Source organism: Phyllopteryx taeniolatus, chromosome 7, assembly GCF_024500385.1.
Source record: "Phyllopteryx taeniolatus isolate TA_2022b chromosome 7, UOR_Ptae_1.2, whole genome shotgun sequence".
NCBI classification, from domain to species: Eukaryota; Metazoa; Chordata; class Actinopteri; order Syngnathiformes; family Syngnathidae; genus Phyllopteryx; species Phyllopteryx taeniolatus.
The window spans coordinates 5,564,316-5,586,001 of record NC_084508.1 but is presented as its reverse complement, the minus strand read 5'-3'; the positions used below and the strand labels follow the sequence as shown (position 1 = coordinate 5,586,001).

The following is a 21,686-nucleotide window of genomic DNA, read 5'->3' as shown; positions in this document are numbered from 1 at the left end:
TTTATTCTTGTAAGTTTGCAGCTCTCGTGTGCACTTTTTATAAAATAAATTAAAAACAAAAAAAAAACATTTATTAAAGAAATACAACTTTATTCTTCTCTCACAAATTTACATTTTTTATTCTGGTAATTTTACTAAAAAATTTCCCTTTCTCCCCCAAAAAGCTTTATTTTTTTTGGAGTTCCAGATTGACTTTCTATTAAAAACATTTGACTTGTTACAAAAAATGATTTTATTTTCATAAAATTGACTTTTTTTCTCCAAAAGAAATATCACTTAAGTCAATTACTTTATTCTTGAAATATTCACTTTTTTTTTTCCTTGACCAATTTTCAGTTTCTGATTTTTTTTTTTTTTTATTACAGGTGTATATCCCCCCCCCCATCAGTGTAGTCCAGTACTCCTTTATATATTTTAAAAATGAGTTAGTACAACAGCTAATTTTAAAGATTATATTTTTTTAAAACATTTATTCAATTTGTTCTCTTAAAACGGACACCACAGAGGTTAGCCATGAGATTTTGCATTTTTATTTCCCAGAAACGCTGTCATTTACAAAGCAACTTTCTGTTCTATTGAGCCTAAAAATAAAGTCAGAGTTAAAAAAATAATAATAATAATGAAAGTAGACATCAAAACATGACTAAAAAAAATACCTGTTTTCATACAAAAGTCTGCCTTTTTTTTTTTAAACAGTAAACTAAGGAAAGTATGAAATCCGCTGGGCTCTGTTGACTCAAAGTTTCTTTCACTTGAAATTAAAACAACCAAATCCTTCTATGATATTTCCAAGATAAATTATTGTAATCATTATTCAAATTTTTGCAAAGATGTCTTCTTAATGTCAAACATGGAGTTGAGCACAGGCTAACAAAGATGAACCCATGCCTGGCGTCTTTTTAAATGTACATAAAATAAGAATTCTTTGTGACAACCCTACCCCGAAGAAATAATAAACACCCTACCCCCATCCACAATTGCGATCACTGCTTCTGCTGCATGGCTTCTTTGCGTGCGGCGTCTTGAAGCAGCTGCGTGTCCACCTCGTCGGCGGGCAGCTGCACGTAGCGCACCACCGAGCCGCGGATGAAGCAGTTTTTCACCGACAACTGAAAGCGACCAGCGCAAGAGTTTGTGTCAGTGAAGTGCGCACGACATCGTGGGGCGACCGCATGTCAGAGTCTTCTGGAAGGCTAATTGTCGCTAAAGACAGCAGTTGCACAGTTGGATGGACTAACAGATAAGTCACATAAACATTGTGGAGCAACAAAAGTGAGAACACCCCACACATTATTTGTAAATACAATATAACATTTTCATGGAACAACAGAGAATAAATTACTTCACTATGTACTCAGTGTTGTATAACAGTATAAATTGTCTGCCCCCTCAAAACTCAACACACAGCCATTAATGTCTGGAACACTAATTATCATTGCAGATTCATCAATGGGCTAAGGAAATGCTGCTGTTTTGGTTAGCAACAGAGTCACATTGCTTACCATGTGCGGGTATTTCTCCGGATCGGTGACGCTGATGTCTGTCAGTTTGATGTTGAGGTACTGACACAGGAAAAGGAGACGAGCCAGAGTGGGTCAAGTTGGGGTCAAAAGTCCTGGGTCAACGCTACCTTTTTTTGTTTTTGTTTCTTTTTAATGGCAGCCATTTTGACATAGTAAAACAGTACACACACGGCAAATACTAAACTCTAACCAAGATTTAATATCTCAGAACAAGGCAAAAATATGTTTGTTGATTGTCTGCAAAGAAATTTCTTCTGACCCAGCCAGTTCCTTTCTAAGCGCTTTTAACCTGCTTCAAGTATTTCTTTCCTTAAAAATTTTAGTAAGCTATTATAACAATGGATATTGAGATTTTATTACTGGTTAGAAGCAAGTTTAGCTTAAACTGTTCCTGTTCAATTTTTACACACTTCTTATTACATTACTTTTTTCTTCTTTTTAAAACAGTTTTTGCACTGTTGGGACATTTCTAAAAAATATTATATATTTATTTTTTACAAATAAAATATATTCATACCTGGTCAACTGAATGAAGAGTTCCACATATGCTAAAAAAAATAAAAAAAAAAAAAAGAAAAGAAAATTATAAATAAGTAACGTTCTAAAAGTACATTACAAACGCGCATGCGCGATAGCTACAATCTTTTTTGGATGAACTCACACAATGTTGTTGGTTAGTATTAATGAATACAACAATTTGGCTCACCTCAGGTCGTTTTTTAGCTCCACTACCACGTCTTTACCCACCAGAGACTTGAAAAACGAATAGAAAAGCTGAACACAAAAAATAAAAAGAACACAAAACGACACAACAACGTTAGCCTAGCCGTGAGTTTACAGTGGAGACGACGCAGTTAGCGCACAAAGAAACCACACATTGTGTTCGCTGTGAAGGAAAGTTTCATTTAAAATTGACATGAGGTTTAAAATGGCGACAAAATCATTCATTCGCGTCGGTTTTCTCACCATAGCTGCGCCGTTTTGATTTTTGCGGCGTTTGGGCAGACGTCGATTGCGTACGCTGACGTCATAACCCGGCGACGGACCACTCTGGTGATGAAGGCGGTTTGACCCAAAAGCCACCGGGTGGCGCCATTTTGTCCGTAGGTTAAGTGCAAAAATTAAAAAAACACACACAATAACACGATCACGTTCATGATCATTAGCCGGATTTTAAAATACACGATGTGCATATTTATGACTAAATGTTAGTTTTGAACGAAAAAAGTCAATATTGTGGTGCTTCATCTAACAATACCAACACAAAAATGCTAACACGTGGTGTAACTATGGCAATTCTAACAACTAAACTGTTTTATTTATTTATTTTGTAATAAAAAACTAACGAAAATATATAATAATGAATAAAATGAAAGAATAAAAGAGGCATCAACTTGATAGTTTTGTCAGTTAGTTTATAGAACTAACTGATGATTTTAGCCTTCTTCTCTGCCGCCGTAGTTGGAACGTGTGAAGTGTCATTCGAAAAAAAGAAGGAATTTACATTTTTTTACAAATAGCCATGGTGAAAATTCAGACATAAAGGGACTGGAGCATTTATTGACTTTTCAGTTGCTCGGATCAATGGCACAGACATGTTCTTTTCACGTTAAAATGGGTAGCGTGCTGTATAACTGACATTAGCCAGCAGGCTAGCTGTTGTGTTTAGCTAAATTACTCAAAAACAACCCAACCAAACAATTGAGAAAATCTTTTCCACGAATCCGATGATAGAGGTTTGGTTTCCAGTCAGTCCCTTTTAAAGTCTCTATTTCGCTTTTAAGCCGTCTTGCGCTTTTCCCTATTCAGCTATTTGTGACATGCACTCGATTTATCTGCTTCGCCCACAGCGGGATTTTTTTTTTTTTAAACTAAAGAAATAAAGAAACAAATATTTTGGGTATGTCTGGCAGCGCAGCCCTAACCGCAACAAGTTTTTGTCATAGCTTCCATCATGTCAGGCGGGCACTTACTTGGTAGCCATTTACTTGTATTTAGTTTATACAACATGTCTGAAACATTTTAGCTTTGAAATAACAAAATACAATTTCATTTAATCGTCATGATTTCTGTAGTCGTTCAAAAAGTGACTCATCGTTAGATTAGGTTAAATTGTATTGTGGTCTCTCTGTGTATGTACTGTGTGGTAGTACCAGTAGATGACAGCTTATGTTAGCAATTTATCATTACTCAAGTGAGTCTATCGTGCTAAAACACACAGGTACTGTACTGAAATTCCATATTTTGTAGTTAGATTTATTGGAGCAATGATCATAAATCTCAGTGGCATCAAACGTACAAGATGTGCAAGATGCGACTGTAAACATGCACTGGCAGCGTGGGTGTAAAAATATATTATCAGCATTTAGCTCAGCAGAAATCAGGCACGAAAAGATCATAACGGAGGAATCGTTGTGCAGCGGGAAAGCGGTGTCCTCAACTGTAACCTGATCTCAATTCACGGAATGGCCCACCTTGGGAACGTTTGGATGCGCTGAAAAAAAATAGATACCATCACAAGACATACTGGAGTGGACATTTACAACACAATGATTAGGTCAGCCTTCAGTCCGTTTTCCCCCTTTAGTGTGGTCCATTCATCTGGTGTGAAACAAACCTTGTGCGGAAAGTAAATCAACCGGTTCGAGAACTTTTGTGACAATTCCAAATGAACTCTAATGTGGTTTTCGGTGCAATGATACAGCAAACTGACGTCAGTTACGGACCGAATTGACAGGTTTGACCAACAACAGAATAGTGCTGCAACCCCAGATAATAACCAGATGAGGCCACTGTCTTACCGAACTCGTCTTTTACGATTTGTGTTATTCTTTGGAACTGAATTGGGGAGAAAACGGACCAAACTGTCAACTGTGTTGTCAATTGTAGGTGTGGAAACACCATCCTTACGGTCTTTTTGCAGCAGCATCTGGCCGGCTCTCGTTGGCGGTCTGTGCTTGATGGGGAGTTCAGAGTTTTCCCTGTAGTCACTAGGTTTGGGGGCCTTGGTGGGCACCGGCGGTCGGCTGTTGACCACACAGCCCTGCGAGCGTGACAGAAACACTGGCTTCTTGTGCTGGGCGACGGCGGCTGGAAGGGGAGGCTTAGACTCGGAGCAGGTGAAGGAACGATTGCGAGGGGTGGGCACCGGGGGGCGTTCGGGGTCTCCGTCCGGTGTCTTAGGTCCTAAAATGGGATCTGGCTGCATAAGCTGGTTCTTCTGCATGGTATCGTGGTCCTTGGACTGACATTGTGATGTTCTCAAGGATCCATAGAGTGGATTGTCGAACATCTCCGACGCCTCCACACCCCTAAGAGACAAAATCCACATTTCCACTAAGCAGTACGGTTCAGTTCATTATGTACTTTGCTGAGTTGCCATTGAATAAGGGAGCTGAATTTCCAAAAAGCACATTTCCAAAAAGTTACACGCTGTGGCTACAATGTCACGGACAGTGGAAAAACGGATCGGGATTTACCGATCAAAACCCTACCGTGGCAAACTGAACTGAACTGTGCTGCGTCATCAGAAAAGCGGCTTTCACACTGTATCATCTGTGAAACCAGGCACTTACACTGGCTTCAAAGGTTTTCCAGTGGGACTCTTCTTGGAGTCTATTCCGGCTAGGCCCCCGATGGGCAAGCTCCTGGGCGGCATGCTGTAACTCCAGCCCTTGTCAATCACATTGCCGCTCTTGTGGGACACCTCCATGTAGCTCGGGTTGGATATGTCATGTGCCGATTGGCTGGCCGGAGTCCTGTCGCCGCTTTTGCCTTTGGAGTCGTCTCTTTCCACTTTGACGAAGTCTTAAGAGACCAAGAAAAAAAATGGATGAAGCCAATGTTGACAATTAAATGAAGTGATTAGACTCACCGTATAACTTCTCTGTGGGTTTGCCTTCGGAAGTGGGTAGTTGAATACCGCCGGTCAACACGCCGGATTTCTCGCTATTGTGTGTGAGCGCCACCTGGAACTCTGTGTAGCAGAACTGGGCGGCTCGTAGGGCCACGCATCCCTCACCTTTGAACAGATGTAAACAAAACCTTTCATTTCATGTCTTTTTCGCCGCCTTTGTGAGCCGTCTTTACCATATGACTCGTCCGAGTCGGTGGACTTTACGCAGATGAGGATGTGTTGGTCCAGAAGGTACTCAGCGTCCGAGATAATTGGCGTAAGCTGGATATAGATAGACAAGATTCACTCGACTCTGCAACAGATCCCCCTTCTTCGAAGGAGAATCCTCTACTTGCCTTAACTTGGTTGCCGAACCACACTTTGATGGACCCGTCCAAATGCTCCATGTTTTCCCCTTCGCAGGTCCTGACAGTTTCTGGAGGAATTCAGTGAAATGTTTCAGTTTTCATGTTCTGTCTTTGAGGCTGCTGTGATTTAGGTATAATGTAACTCCTGAAATCGAGGTTGTACAATTCAGAATTGATGCCAAAAATGGCACCTACGAAGAGACGCTTACGAAGCACAGTTTAAACTGCAAGCTATCAGTTACGCGGAGGAACATGGGATTCGAGCAGTCGCGAGAGAATTCAAGATCAACGAATCCATGGTTCGCAAGTGGAGGAAGCAGGAAAACGAGCTTCTCCAAGTCAAGAAGACAAAGCTGAGTTTCTGCGAACAAAAAAAGAAAACAAAACGTCGAAACAAGGCGAGGTGGAAGACCAACTCGAGCAATGACTTAATGAGCAAAGAACAGCCGGGAGAAGCGTCTCTACAGTCACCATTCGACTGAGTGCAATAACTCGGAGCTTGCCATCATTCCAGGAGGCTTGAAGAAGAAACTCCAACCTGGCGTGTTTGATGGAGAACTTGTCCAGCTGTTCATTTTGGATACAGAAGATGAGGACTTTGATGGATTTGTGGATGAGGATTGGTCAAAAAATAACGTGAGTACATTGTTAAATACTTCAATAAAGTACAACCGAACTCAGTTTTGCTCCCGCTGCCTGTTTTAGCGTGCATGCATGCTACCGTATGTTTTAAGCTAGCGTATGTTTTACCATGCCTGCAGCCAATAATACGGTGCGGCCTTATGTATGTGTTAAATACAGAAAGAGACCCCGTAACTGAGACTGCGCCTTTTAATGCGGTGCGCCTCATGGTCGTGAAAATACGGTAATTCAAAAAGACAGACTGTTGTCATGGATGATGTCATGTAAAATCACCTCAAATACCTGAAAAAAAGTCAGTAGACTCCATTATCACTGCACACATCGTCACTTGTTAGCAATGTTAAGGTCAAGTGTTTTATATTTTAAAATAAAATTGTGTTTATGTTTTTACACTTGCACGTCAAATAGGAACATTATAAAACTATTTGCGGGAGGCGCATCTGTGACATGAATCTCGCCTTCCTATTACATGCCTTTTCACTAATGCTAAATGTTCTTATTTTTTACGTTTTAATATTAACAGAGATTAATGCATCGCAGTATAAACAAGCATGTTCGACCTGACGGGTTTCAACCATAGGGGTGGCCAAAAAGGTCTATTAGCTTACTCTCCAAGCAGCTGGAGTGGTATTCGATAAAGAACTTCGTCTTTGACTTTGTCAGCAGGGTGGCCTTACAGTTCATGATCTGGATGCCGCCTTGGGGTGGACTGTTTGGATCTGGAGAAAAGACAAGGAAAACATACAACTCAGTGTTTTTGGAGAGGACGAGTGGGGGGTAGCATGAACAAACCTCGCTTGGAGACAAACTGTGAGGCTACGCCCACTTCAAAGGAGGCGAATACCGGTGAGTGGTCACTGGTCACAATGTCGTTTGTGCAGCCTGGCCAAGTGAGAACAAACACTTCAAGTTATTTATTTTTTTTATACATATATTTAATGTTAGCAAATATTTTTGGGCTAAAAACAATTCACTTAAAATGACTCACCATAGGCTTGGCAGACCACGTGGACCAGAGGGTACGACTTCCGCAGGACACGATCGCACCATGACGGCAAATTATACTTGGTCTGCGAAATTTCAGCGTAAACACTTGATTATATTAAACCATATATATATATATATATATATATATACTCAGGGTTTCTCAAAGTGTGGTTTGCAGATCACGAGTGGTCCCCAAGAAAACCCCAAGCGCGAGTAACTTCATGAATACATTATAAAATATATCGCACAATCGCTGTATCGTGATGTTATCGGTATGCGTACAATATCCCGATTATATTCTGAGTTACTTGCAATTCCCACCCCTGTCGGGGGAGTAAGGATGCCTTTTGTTTCTGAGAAACACACTGAGAAACACACATTGAGCAGTGGAATGGGGTAAAACATCTGGCAAAACACAAGCGTACCCCTGTGGTTTTGGCCTTTGTGTAGGCATACTTGTCACGCGTATAGCGCTCAAAGCGATAGGTGGGCGCAAATGTGATCTCCTCCTCAGCTACGATTCGAAAGAGAGACAGAAAAGAAAAAGTCTCAGTACTTAGAATTTTTCAAAGTGTGAGTTTGATCAATCAGGACGTACCGAAGTGCAAGAAGACCTTGTCCTCGTTGATCTCCATGTTAAGCTGGTCCCTGCACAGGAGTTCCTGGTACTGCTGCTGCTTGATCTTTGATACCACATAATCTGCTTCCTGACAAGGTGCAAAATGTTACCCCAAAACACTCGTAGCAACTTTCACTGTCATTTGTTTCGCCACACACCTGTCCAGAGCTACAACAACACCTAAATTTATGCGTGTGTAATATTGGCTTTACCGTATTTGGGAAGTCCACCCGATAGTTGAGATCGCCAAGCCAGAAGAGGTGCGTGAACTGATGGGTGATGTCAAACGGATTGAGCTTCTTATCTCCCAGATTGAGGAATCGCAAAATGTTCAAATAGTTTTGGTTACGCCTGCAAAGACGGGCAAATGTAGATGATTGTTTAAAATTAAAAACACGCTCTTTGAGCAAAACCAGAAGAGATGAGAACCGACACGTCCTGCCACACCTGAGCTTTTTCTCACTTCCCGACGTCAGGTGGCTGTTGACAAAACCGAAGGATGTTCCATTGAACATGAAGGACACTCCTACTGCTCCTTTGTTTCCTGGGAAAATGAAATGTTCCAGTGGATAATTGCACAAGAACATTTGTGTCTGTTCATTTTTAGGCTTGCATACCCAAAGTGTTGGCGATCCCTGTCTTGACACTGTCAGAGAAAACATGCGAGATCCTGTTTTCATGCTCCGGCTTGGCCAGGACCATAATCCGAATGTTCCACAGTGTTTGAATTGCTACCTGCGAGGTTGGAAGTTTGTTTAGGACCGACACCGCGCCCACCGCCGATTCCCGACGTTCTCACCTGTTTGAAGCTGATATTTGTGATATCCCTCAAGACCCCTTTCACCGTGTCGGCCCACTCCCTTTCGCCCAGAGGGTCCTCCTGCGTCCCGATGACGTAAATGTCGTGCGGGATGTGGTCGGCGGTGTCATCCTGGGTCTTCCCTTGGCCTTTACACTGAAACCAGGAGTTGACGTTGTGCGGTGGACCTGCGTTTCCTGCGGGTTTTAAAGGAAAAAAAAGTATTTTAGAAGAACATGATCCCACTTGCTCTAACAGGTAAGATTTCTGGTTTTAACCCAGGCGGCCCGGGTTGCACTCCTGGTTATGGGAATGTGTTTTCCAGAATTTCTGACCTACCTGATGTGGTTACAATTCAACATTCTTACCCATATTCCAGGTGCCGACAAACACGGTGATCATGTCCGGTTCTGGCTTTTCCGAGTGTTTGTTCTTCATTTGTTGAAGAAGCTGACAGAAGCCTTCTCTTTTCTGATGCAGGAAGGAAAATGTCGCCCTTCTAAACTTCTAGACTTTTCAACAAATCTTCACATGACCGGAGTACACACACATACCGATAATTGGGCCGAATCTGACAATTTTTCCCGAGCTGATTTTAGCGGTGTAGAGTTTGTAATGTTCAAACTGTTTATTTACAATGACAAATCCTTATGTGTGTAATCAACACAGAATTCGGCCACTGTTACTACGACAGACATCTCGTTTTGGGGAGACGCGATTGTCGATGGACATCTCGTCGTGTGTGTGGTGTGTTATGTCGGTCATCTCGAGTACACTACACACTATAATAGCAGTATGCAGACACTTGCATTTTTTTCCCCCCCCTCATCATATGTGTGAGCGCTCTCTTTTTAAAGATGTTAAAAATGGTTACGTGCGTACTCCGCTTTACCAAAAGTGGGTCCTACCTTGGTATTATCAAATACAAACTCCTTGCGTAAAATCTTCTCTTTCTCTGTCTCCACCACTATGACCAGTTTGGCATGCATCTTCAGCGACTTCACCAGCTGTCTGACTGGGTAACAGTTACAGTACAAGGTTTAATGTGCAAAGTGGTAGCCAAGAGTCACCTCCAGCGTGGTCCAAAAAAAAAAAATCCTTTTCCTTACTTTTGTTGTGCACAAAGTACTTGTCGTCAGGCCCGTCCTTTGCCTTCTTGATGTGGAGCTTCCCGCCTTCCACGTCCACTTTCATGAACATCTTGGTGGGGATCCCCCGAGATTCTTGCTTTACCTTTTGGGTGACAGACGATGAGCAAATAAATGGCAAACCATGTATTCCCCAAAAGGAGCCACGGGTACCTCAAAGATAACTGGCGGTATAAGGGACTTTCTGTGGCGTCCTTCATAGCCGACGGAGTTAAACACAGCGTTTATAGCCTAAATGGAGAGAGGAATGTTTTAACCGAACAGCATAGCTCATACTTCATATCAAAATGAACATTGGAAGTTACTTTATCCTCGATGGAGTGGAGCAGTTTTATCAGTTGCTCAAGCCTCAAGGGTACAGATTGGCCTGGATCTGCAGGAATCTGGGGGGGGAAAAAAAGCCTAGTGACAAATTTTTGTCGTTGTTCAGTTAAGCAGGATACAAAAGGATCAAGCGTCCCACCCACTTGTTTTGGAAGCTGTCCAACACCCGGGGAGAGCTGCTGGTCCAACGCTCTCTGGCAAACCTCCAGAGCTGGTAGGATGCGGTAGATTTCACTGCCTCACCCAAAAAATATTGTCTTATTATTTGGCGATACACTGGCCTCGGTTATCTGCTGTCGATCAATGAGTGGGCGTTGTGGTGAACCATGTGGTTAGCACAGAAAAATGTTCTAGGTTCAAATTTCAACAAGGCCCTAGGACCTTTCTTTGTGGAGGTTTCAGGTTCTCGCCCAGTACCCTGGTTTGCAATTGAAGACTCTTAAAATCGGGGTTTGGATGGCGGTAGATGTGAGTTTGAGTGTGAATGTTTGTTCGTCTATATTTGCCCTGCGATGGACTTGCGACCAGTCCAGGGCGTACGGGGATAGACTCCAGCCCACTCGATACTCTGAACAGGAGAAGCACACTGTAGAAAATGGATCAAGGGATTGTCGATGATGGTACCTGTTTAGATTCTTGCAGATTGCCACTGTGAGCTTCTTGAGACCAGGAAGGCTTGGGTTCCCATTCTGGACTTGTTCAGCATCCAGACAGATGGAGGTCCTGAAGTAGTCTAAAATGAGGGCGTGCTGCTCCTCTGGTATCCTGGAAATGCACACAATAAAATGTAACCCCTCGACAAGGTAACTAGCGGTGCTTTTGCATCAAGTTTGCATAAAAACGAGCATACGTGGACATATCCATGTGCTGCAGCCTCATGAGGAAGGTGTCTGACAGGGATTTGCTGCTCTGCTCGCAGGACTTGACATCACCGTCTTTCAAGTCATTGGCTGTGTAGTTCCTCGGTGGAAGTTGTGGTGGAGGATTGTTGGAATCTGGAGAACAAATCAGGGCTTTTAGGATCTTTTATTAGACTTGAACATTTAGTTGAATGTGTCCTAACCTTGTTCCTCCTCGACCTCTTCCTCCCTTTGGACAGCATACTGCAGATGCGTGACGAGTCCCATGTTAGGGTTGTGGTAGGCCTCCACCAGCTCTGGAAGCATGGAGAAGAATCTGATGGGAACTCCTTCTGATGCCTGTGGGGAAGATACAAGCAGAAAATCCTTACTAGAACTTTAGAGGGGACTTTTAGTTGTCAACAACCCCCACTCGTGGATAACTAATGTTACGTCCTGCATTTTGTCCTGCAACTTTCGTGAGATTCTTTCACTTTTCATTTAATTAAAAACAAAAATCCTTATACCTAAAATGTATCTCCCCAATGGGAAATTAACTTTTCATTTCATTTAAAAAATCCTTATACCTAAAATGTATGTCCCTAATGGCAAATTGGGTCAAGGCTTACTTTATTATATTGTAGTTGAAATGCGTTTCTGGTTACTTTTATTTCGCCCCCCCCCTATGATTGTCTCAGATTTCTGGCTTTAATTTGACCTATTCCGCAAGGGTGACCCAGTCAGCCCTTTGCCTGTCCTGTTTCTCCTGTTTGAGCCAATCAGCTTGTTGTTTTTCTGTTTCCCCTGCATCAACCAATCAGCTCCTTGCCCATCCTGTAGCTCCTTTGTTAACCAATCAGCTGTTTGCCTGTCTTGTTTCACCTCTTTTTACCAATCAGCCCTTGTCCTGTCCTGTTCCTCCTGTTTCAGCCAATCAGCTTGTTGTTTTCCTGTTTGCCCTGCATCAACCAATCAGCTCCTTCCCGATCCTGTTCCTCCGTTGTTAAACAATGAGCTTTCCCCCCCATCTTGCTCGTTCTGTGTCCACCAGTAACATCTCTGTTTGTCCTGTTCCTGTCTCAACCACTTAGCTCTTTTCATGTCCTGTTCCACCACCAATGAGCTCCTAATGAATTACACTGCTCCTGCTGTCTCAGCCAGCATCCTACTTATCCTTACCTAGTTCTACCCAGCTGTGTCTCATCTGTGACGCATCTATTTATTTCAGACAGTTTCACTTCTGTCCTTCACCTGCCTAGAAAATGTCACTAGGTGACAGTTTCACTCTGCAGACACCTTCCTGTTCCCTCTCCACCCTCGTAGGAGTTTTCATTTATTTTGCTTTGATTTAGTTTGATCACATTTGGCTTGAAATCCTTTCAGCCTCGTATGACAGTTGGAAAGTATGTTTTGAAACCTCGAGCGGATTGTGACCCACCTGAACTGACAGCTTCTTGTCCTCATTGGAAAGGATTCTGTATGTGTACACCTGGTTCTGGAATCTGTGTTTTGCATCATAAAAATGGCAACAATGTCAATTTTACATACATATTTAACACGTATAAAGAGGACTATAATGTTGTGTACTTACAAAACACACAGGGCAAATGCCCCTGTTATGGACTCGCTATCCCGAATGAGGAAGCTTCCGTCTCTGGCTGCCTTGGAGAGCAGATCCTCTGTCTTGGACCGGGTGATATTGCCATGACACCAAGCCTGGTAGCTTTGCATCCTGACCAGTCCTGTCTGTTTTGCTTCTAAACTAGTCAAACCTTAATGCAGATTGTTGTTTTTTTGTTTGTTTGGTTTTCTTGGGGAGCTTCATCTTTCACAATTGCACTCTTTCATTCTCACTTCCTCATTTCAAACAGCCCAAGCCCAGCCCCCCCCCCCCCCCCCCCCCAACAAACGCACGCCCCCATATGCCGGATATAAAATATCACACATTCATAAATGCAATACATGTGCACAAAATAAAAATTTTGTCATCTTATTACCTCTCACTTGTAAATTACAGCTTCTATTTTTGGGACGTCTTTCAGCTGTTACCAAGAAAAAACAGGAACTCACGAAAAAAGGAATTACCAAAAAATACTCACTTTCTAAACATAATACATTGTTTCTAATATAAGTAGGTGTGGGAATCTACGACTAATGAAACAAATCTACCTGATGCTCTACACTCACGTTACTCTGAGCTGATGATCAGCGAGCATGAATTTAAATGAACGGCCGTGTGTTACAATATTCAGGAAGCACCAGTTTAGAACGGCTTGTCATTTGGACAGGAAGCTTTGCAGATAGGAGGAGGAAAATACGGCTGAAGAAAACCACAACACGGGTCACATGACACCAAAAAAAAAGTAGATGTGCAAATGACAAGCCCTGCCGGATCTTTAAATAGCTTTTGCCACTTTCACAGTAAACCGTGATGGCGAAATACCATCTTTTGACCAAATGTACTCACAATAATGACATAGTTCAAAGAGATGAACTACACACTTTTGTCATAATACGTTTATTGTTGACAATATAAAGTCACAAAAGGCAAAAGGCTCACACTGTTCCAAGTTCTCGCTTTACAATCATTTGAAAGCACCAAAGCAATAGGACTATAAAAATGTCATCCTGTTAGCGTAGCCGGCCGTAGCCATAGCGGTTAGTTTAACAAGCTAACAATTATTAATACAAGTGGGGCCATATTGATGAGAAAAAAAATGACACTACGGGATTAAAGTCGGAATGTTAGGAAAGGTGTATATTTTTGAGGGGAAAAAAATATAGATGAAGTGTATTTTATGGGGGGGGGGAAATGTGTGTTTGAGATAAATGTTGTACATTTGAGAGAAAAGTTCGATCTTTTTAGAGAAAAAGGTGTATTGTTGAGAGAATAGAAGCGTACTCTTGCGAGAATACGATTTTTGTGAGGAAAAAAAAATATCCTATATTTTTGAGTAAAAGAAGTTATATATTTTAAGAAAGAGCTCATAAATTTGTGAAAAAGTATAGCTAAGTAAAAAAAAAAAAAAAAAAAGTAAAAAATCCTTGCACCTATTGAGAAGTTAGGCAACATTTTCAAGTCTGTTTTTAAGGGGAAAAAAATGACATTTTCAAGAAACAAAGTTGATTTTTGAGGAAAAAAACTACAAAATTATTTTTGAGAACAAGTTTTATATTTTTGAAGAAAAAGCTGTATAATTTTAACAAAATGCTTTTGTATTTTCAACAAACAATTGCATAATTTCAACAAATAATTCGTATATTTTAGGAAAAAATAGTTGCATATAGTATTTTCAAGCGCTTGCTGTGGTTTAGTTTAATGACAGGTCAATTCTTAAAATCAAATAAAACCTCAGTAGAAATGTCACAAAAAGTCCAAAAACATGTAACCCACAAATACTCATCATATATACAAATGCTGTTAAGATACTAAAAAATGATGATCATATTTACAATGATGATTTGTCAAGCACAATTGAACATGATACCGGTATCAAACAGTGATAACAAAATATATTTATATATATAATATATATATGTGAAAATGCTCAATTGGGAGAATCTAGTGCTTTTTTTATTTAGTTTTTTGGTACTGGGACTCCACCGAACATTCAGCTAAATGCTAAAATGCTAGTAGCCTACTTTGATGAATGTTCATGTTAGGTTATAGCTCCGAAGTTCTCCGAACCGTTTTAATTGGCCAAGTATGTTAAAACACACAAGGAATTTGTCTCCGGTAGTTAGAGTTACTTGAGTACAACAACAAAGAGCCACGATGAGAGAATATCCATTTCGGACATTCTATGTCGGCCCTTTCACACAGAAAACAGATGATAGGCAGTGTTGAAGAGGTTTCTGACACACAATATATTGTTGCAGAATCTCTGCGTGAAACATCTTTTAGCATGTTGTTTTTTGGGGAGGGTTGCCGCATGGGAGTCACGCATATAAAATGGCCGCATGATCAGGCGAAGGAATGTTTTGGATTCATTTAGCGGATCGAGATCCAGTTCAAAACTCCGACTTGGCACTCACAGAACTCTCGTGGGTCCCTTTCAACTCCCCACTGGTAGCCCCAGATGCTCCGGCCGGCGCCTTGTCTTTGCACAGCAGTCGCATCAAGGTACTACGGAACTTTTCCGCACCGAACAGATAGATGAGCGGGTCCATGGCGCCGTTGAGGCACGTCAGGAGCGAGGTGAGCCGGTTGGCTAGGCTCAGACCTCGGCGCGTCTGGCACGACGCATCTGGGTGGCCGTGGCCCAGGATGAAGGTGGCCCGGCTGGCGTGGTAGGGCAGGAAGCACACAACGTATATGAGCATGACCAGGCCGATGGTGCGCAGGGCCCTCAATTTGAGGGTGGGCTCCAGACGGGACCCCCGGTGTAGGCTACGGATGATAAGCAGGTAGAAGGACAGCGTGGCCAAGAAGGGTGGCGTAAAAGCGACGGCGAGGGAAATCAGCGCCTTGTGGGACGCTTTCTCCCGGTAGAGCTGCAAGCACACTGTTGTTCCGTCCACCTCCAGCGTCTGGCGGGTCACCAGCAGGGGTGCCATGGAGACGGTGACCAGCGCCCACAAACTGAAACTGATGATGTGGGCATAGCGGGTACGGCGCACCTTCAGCGACCGGACTGCGTGGACCACCGCCAGGTAGCGGTCTCCCGCCACACACGCCAGGAAGTACAAGCTGGCGTACATGTTGACGTAAAACAGGAAGCCGGCCAACCGGCAGGGCACCTCGCCAAAGGGCCAGTGGCCCCCGGTGAGGTGGTACGTGGCCCTCAGGGGGAGGATGACCACGTAGGACAGGTCGGCCACGGCCAGGTGGGTCAGGAAGACGTTGGCTGGGGAGGACGTGCCGCGCTGGTGGGAGAAGATCCAGAGTGCCAGGCTGTTGCCGTTGAGCGCCAGGAAGAAGACCAGGATGTAGAAGGTCCCGAATAGGACGTTCTCCGTCGCTGACTCCACCGCGCAGCTTTGTGATGTCTGATTGGACAACAGCTCCGTCGTGGCCAACTCCATCTTGGTGTCTGTCAAACGACATATTAAAAAATGCGATTGCCGTTAAATCCATCCATCCATCCATCCATCCATCCATCTTCTACAGCGCTCATCGTCATTAGGGTGGCGCGTGAGCTGGAGCCTACCCCAGCTGACTCTGGGAGAGAGGCGGGGTACACTCCGGATTGGTTGCCAGCCAATCAAAGGTCACATTTAGACAAACAAGCATTCACTCTCACATCCACACTTATGGACAATTTAGAATCGTGAAATAACCAAACGTAACTTTAAACAAGAGAAGTGGGTCGCACCCTGGACTGGTTGCTAGCCAAACGCAGGGCACATGAACACAAACAAGCATTCGCACTTACATTGAAAACCAATTGACAATTTCGTGTTTCATTTGGAATGTCATCAAATCTGTTCCTGTTTACAAAAACGACAAGCAGTTTGTTTTGCATTCCCCCCCCCCCCCCCCTTACTATACCCAATGGGAACCAAACCATGATCTTAAAACCGAGGCACGTACTGAACATTTGGCGTACCATAACACCTCTTGGCAATTATATATTTGTATGACCTTATAAAGTAACCGGAGAAAATAAAAAGAACGAGAACCAGATTCAAGCCAATGCTAACCACTCGTCCGCCATGTTTAAATGGAAATAGACGGTCCAAAAAATGTGTTGTCTCAGCAGCTAACAAACTACGTTTGTCACTAAAGTTGGATTAGCAGTGGTAAAAAAAAAAAAAAAGAACAACAACAACAAAAGACTGGACAACATTTTGGACTCTTGCTTCGTGCAGAGGAAGTCTTGATCGTTGATTGAGTCAAACTGAAGTCACTGTCAGATTATTATTTTTTTTTTGCCAGTCACGACACTAGCGTCTATTGTTGGGCAGTGGGGACCGGCCTCTGTGACAAACACTCCCCCCCCCCCCCCGCTGTGTGGCGTTTCCTGTCGTCGGCCTGCTTTGCTGCAGAAAGCGCGAGAGATGGTGACGAGATTCTCGGTTATGGATTTCACACTGTGGGCGGCACTAGTCGTTAACACGTCTGCCTCACCGTTGTTCATTACGGGATTCGATCTCATCTCCGGCCTTCAGGTTGTAAGTGCAACGGTAACGCTTTCAACAGCCTGAATGAGTATGCTACAAAAGCCACTGGTAATATCATTTTGGATTGATTTGTCTCCATTTGAAGAACGTGTGAAAGGTTGTTTGGATGTTGGATTTTGTATTTGTTTCAAACAGAAACAACATATTGCTAGCCATGACGTTGGGAACAAAAGTCATGGAAAGCTTTGGAGGGGGTGGCAACAAAAAAAAAAAAATGATTTGGATTTGAATTGTCCATAGGTGTGAATGTGAGTCTGCATAGTTATTGGTTTTTACCTCTATGTGCCCTGCGATTGGCCGGCAACAAGTCCAGGGTGTACCCTCCAGACGTGACCCTAACAAGGATCAGCGGTATTAAAAAAAATGGATGGATGGATGGATGTCACAAACATATTATATAGACACATGGCAACTGTTTTAAATTGCGGAGAAATGCACAAGATGTCTCACCTAAATCACACAATAAATGCCTATCACCGTCGTCAAACATCAGGTAACCTTGAAGTAACCTGGGTGGGTATTCCCCAGTTGCACCTCTCAAAAATGGAGTCAAGTTGGACGAACGCATTCCTACATTCCACTTGGGATTGCGTGTTATCTTTCAGACACACCTCGCACTTAATCACCCTCGATTCCTGTCCCCTGGGAGCCCCCCCCCCCCCCCCCCGACAGACTGCATCGCCCCCGCCTTATTATTACCATCTTGTTACGACGTTCCTTTCTATCCCGACAGTGGGGCGGGGACGACAAAAAAGTCAAAAGTAACGACTCTTCATTTTTTGGGGGGGGGGTCGGTCACAAGCTTGCAAATGTTGAAAGGGGCGGCGGCTCGAGGAATAAGAAGAAGCCAAAGAAATCAGTCTCGATTGCAGCTGCCCTGACTTTTGGTGCGTTCGGAGTCAGTCAGACATTGCAGTGTGTGCAGTCGAGTGTGTCGCCTTACAATGAGGGGCATCAGGCTGCCAGCATTCAGAGGCTCAAATAATGAAAACTAATTAGAGGCAGCTGACAGAGTGAAAATTAGCATGTCAGTCGTCCAACAACAATATGAGGGGGATCTGGGCATGAAACCATCGGCAGCGTTGCGGTTCACGTAGAACCACTCAAAGCGAGCTGAATTCGTCATGAAGAAGTTGAGCTCGTTGAATCGTACGAAAACCTTCGACTGAGAGTTCAAATTTGACTTCAACACAGATGCGGTCGTAAGGCGAGGTCAACAAAGGCTTAACTCCTTTTCTCTCCGTGAAACTAGTATATGTACTGTAATTGATATCAGTCTTTTAATGAGAGCGGTTTAACATTTTCTTCTCGGTGTTGGCTTAATGGATTGTCAATGAAAGATAAAAACGGCCTTAATGGCTTTGTTTAAGTATGCTCCAAGATAATTGCAATCAAGCGGAGAGTCTTGGGCTCTCGTTGTGGAAAGATGGGAAAAGTCCTAAAATGATCATGATGTTCCCAGGCTCAGTCCACAGCCCAGATGATGAGACTCCCGTCATCCATCCACCCTGGACTGTAGAACGGATTGAGTGGGAACTCATCCCATGCCAGCTGCACAAAAGGAAACTTATGTGAACAGCTACACTAGTACTGGGAGGCCCTGGTGTAGAAAAGCGTACCTCCCATGGCATTTTTTTCTGGGTTTCCCGGCACTCCTCAAGATCAGAGTGGGGTTGGCAGGAAAAATGTGCGATTTTACAACTTCTGGGAACCTTTCCGTGATTTCTTTCACCGAATTTAGCAGAAATGTGATCATTTTGGCAAGACACTGACAAATTTGAAATTTTGCAACAGTCAAAATGGCTGAAAATCAACTCCCAATGGAAACGAGACATTTTCTGCCATTTTTGGTTATGGTTAGGGCCCCTGATGTGTTTGTGGATTGCTTCCCGCCACACCTGGACCAAAAAGAGGGTTCGGCAACAACGTGACATATTTGCAAAAAAAAGTGACGACGTGGAAATTGGCATCCAGGTCTGAGCAGGGTCACACGATTGATCCGTGGACCAGGGGTTAGGAACTCTACTATCCATCCATTTTCTATCCTGTTCGGGCTCAAGGCTGGAATCTGGACCATCCCGGACCAACACCCGAAAATTACTTTCGATAGGAAGAAGGTACATTGAAAAGACTCACCTGATATTCAGAGGAAGCTTTAAGGAAAACCAGTGACAGTCTGATCGCCGAAGAGGTCGGGGCGGGGGACCCTTCCGAGGTAAACAGATCGTGGTCCTTCCCTCTTGCTTCTCCTCCCTCAAGATGTTCTGGCCAGTGAGACGGCGGCTCCTTTTGTGCCTGGACAAATTCGGCAACAGAGCGAAAGAGTCCCGACGGGAGGCTTAGGGTTGAACCCTGAACCCTCCCCTTTCTTGCTCCTCAGAGAGCCACTTGTTGCGCTCCACAATAGCCCCGAGTAAGTGGAGAAGAATGGTATGCCTCGCCCGGCCCGGGGAGCCGCTTGTCGGGCCGCGGCTCCATGGAAACCGTGAGGGCCCCCGGTCCCGCCGCCACCCCTCCCGTTGCTAGAGAGTTGTCAATTGACGTGTTTATGAGTGAAGCCTCAGAGATGAAGGCTCGGAGATGCTCTGTTTGTGTTCCACAGAGGGCCCCACGCACGAGAGCGAAACAAGAGCGCTGCTGGTGGGAAGAAAGGCTAGACGAGGGTGGGGTGGACACTCAACTCAAGAAACAGAGGCCCTTGTTGGTCTCCCGCCTCCCGGGGGCATGCCGACTCACAACGCCCCAAAAATAATCAGTCACATAGCCGGCGGCACAGATGTGGAGTGCAGAGAGATATTTCTTTCATAGCACAGCTGCCTGTCCACGCACACATCAGGCCTTTCTGCTCTTTGTCCCCGTCCACATGCAAATGGACGCCATCAATGAGGCCACTATCTGCGCCCTGACATCGCTACCCTGTTAATCGACTGCTAATTAGGACAAAGAACACCCCGCCGCCCCCTTAACTAAAGGCTTTGTCGGCTGAGACGCTCTGTCTGCCGTGCGTACTACGAGCCCCCCCCGCCCCTTCTCCCGGCTTAAAAAAGAAACATCGCCTTGTGAAATTGCATGCCCCTCGAGACATTTTGTAGGGGTTCTTCTCGGTCTTTGTTGGCTTCTGTTAATCTGAAACAAACAATAATAGAGAGGGGGTCCTCGGTTTGCAACAGAGTTCCGCTCCTACAGCGGCCGTAGTTGATTAACTTATTTTGTTTTTTGTCAGGTTGTCTGTTAGTTCTTGTCATACGGTATATTGATCTGTCCTGTTGGATTTATGTTAGGGTCTTTCGTCGATTTTTGACAGATTTGTCAGACTTTATTATTATTGTTATTATTATAATTTCTTTTAGTTTGTGCGTTCAGATACCACTCTCGTGACAATGTGAGTCTTTCTCTCTACTGTTTGCGCCCAGTGACTAGTCCACCTTTCATCTTGGACAGGCTCCAGGTCGTGGTGACGCTAAACAGGAGAAGCAGTATAGAAAATTGGTGAATTGGTGGTTTTTTTCCCACTAACCCTGCGGTAACACAATTGTAAATTTAAACTTTACACATAGCGCACATAGTAAATACTTGTATGACAAACACATGTATGCCATAAATTGAAAGCAAGCCAATGACAAACTAAGTACAGCGCTAACTGAAAGTGTCTTCTTGTGCCTCGTATTCTTACGACGCTGCATTTCCTTGCGTATCATTCGTAACCTCGGAACCTTATGCGTCGGTAACGTCGTAAACCAGAGTTTGGTTTGTCGCGAGATTCAGATTCAGACATGGCGCATGTCATTTCAATTCAAGTACCGCTCAAATTGTGCCCTAGGAATTTGGGAGAGGCATGACTATAAAACAAGCAGTTTTATATGAAAAACAGTGCTTATGTCGCTAACTAAGCATGCCTTGTGGCCACGTACTCTTACACCGCTGTGCAAACGAGTTCCTCGTGCGCCGTTCGTAACCTCCAAATCCTATATGTCCGTACCGTCGTAAAAACCGGGGACGTTTTACTTCCTGTCCACGACGCACCCATAATGGGTCCCGACCCAGTTGAGAATAACTAGCTGCTTGCCTTTCGTTAGCCTCAAGAGGTGCAGGGTGACTCAGCTACGTCATTATCAGATAGAAGGTACCAGGTGGAAAATGCCAGGTCTTCTATTATAGCTCTGCATAAAAGATGTTATTACCTGGAAAAGTCAGCCTGTTGCGTACCTTTCGTCCTCATCAGTGTTCTTTATAAACGGCACTCGCAATTGTATGAGGGGTTAAGGTTTGGGACGGGACTGGGTGGTAACGTTTTAAAACCTAACACTCACTTCTCCTGTCGCAGTTTTCAGGCGCTTGCAATTAAAAGTGATCTCACGTGACCTGAAAATGACGGAAATGCAGAACTCGAAAGCTTCTGGGGCACTTCGATGATAAATA

General features: G+C 43.8%; 3 protein-coding genes across 4 annotated transcripts; all 3 read right to left on the bottom strand.

Annotated features, from left to right (window-relative positions):
- Positions 1 to 514: 514 nt before the first annotated feature.
- Positions 515 to 2,644, bottom strand: smx5. Its single transcript, XM_061780241.1, has 5 exons — positions 2,490 to 2,644; positions 2,230 to 2,297; positions 2,041 to 2,071; positions 1,503 to 1,562; positions 515 to 1,109 (listed from the first exon to the last, which is right to left on the bottom strand). Exons 1-5 carry the CDS (start codon positions 2,490 to 2,492, stop codon positions 984 to 986), a joined length of 288 nt encoding a protein of 95 aa, XP_061636225.1. The 5' UTR covers positions 2,493 to 2,644; the 3' UTR covers positions 515 to 983.
- Positions 2,645 to 3,763: 1,119 nt separating this feature from the next.
- On the bottom strand, positions 3,764 to 13,407 carry inpp5d (inositol polyphosphate-5-phosphatase D). Its single transcript, XM_061780131.1, has 27 exons — positions 13,142 to 13,407; positions 12,736 to 12,916; positions 12,583 to 12,646; positions 11,369 to 11,504; positions 11,156 to 11,300; positions 10,930 to 11,070; positions 10,449 to 10,539; positions 10,287 to 10,364; positions 10,135 to 10,212; positions 9,943 to 10,066; positions 9,742 to 9,848; positions 9,202 to 9,304; positions 8,834 to 9,030; positions 8,652 to 8,769; positions 8,482 to 8,578; positions 8,247 to 8,385; positions 8,014 to 8,122; positions 7,841 to 7,929; positions 7,417 to 7,498; positions 7,221 to 7,310; positions 7,037 to 7,147; positions 5,775 to 5,854; positions 5,613 to 5,700; positions 5,398 to 5,544; positions 5,099 to 5,330; positions 4,434 to 4,834; positions 3,764 to 4,017 (listed from the first exon to the last, which is right to left on the bottom strand). The coding sequence occupies exons 2-27, from the start codon at positions 12,873 to 12,875 to the stop codon at positions 3,977 to 3,979; spliced, it is 3,228 nt and encodes a 1,075-aa protein (XP_061636115.1). The 5' UTR covers positions 12,876 to 12,916; positions 13,142 to 13,407; the 3' UTR covers positions 3,764 to 3,976.
- Positions 13,408 to 13,655: 248 nt separating this feature from the next.
- Positions 13,656 to 21,561, bottom strand: gpr17 (G protein-coupled receptor 17). 2 transcript variants are annotated; one of them, XM_061780227.1, is made up of 3 exons: positions 19,404 to 21,561; positions 17,544 to 17,602; positions 13,656 to 16,177 (listed from the first exon to the last, which is right to left on the bottom strand). In XM_061780227.1, exon 3 carries the CDS (start codon positions 16,167 to 16,169, stop codon positions 15,156 to 15,158), a length of 1,014 nt encoding a protein of 337 aa, XP_061636211.1. In that variant the 5' UTR covers positions 16,170 to 16,177; positions 17,544 to 17,602; positions 19,404 to 21,561; the 3' UTR covers positions 13,656 to 15,155. The 2 variants fall into 2 exon arrangements, with proteins under 2 accessions (XP_061636211.1, XP_061636210.1); XM_061780226.1 differs by lacking the exon at positions 17,544 to 17,602.
- Between the last annotated feature and the right edge of the window lie 125 nt (positions 21,562 to 21,686).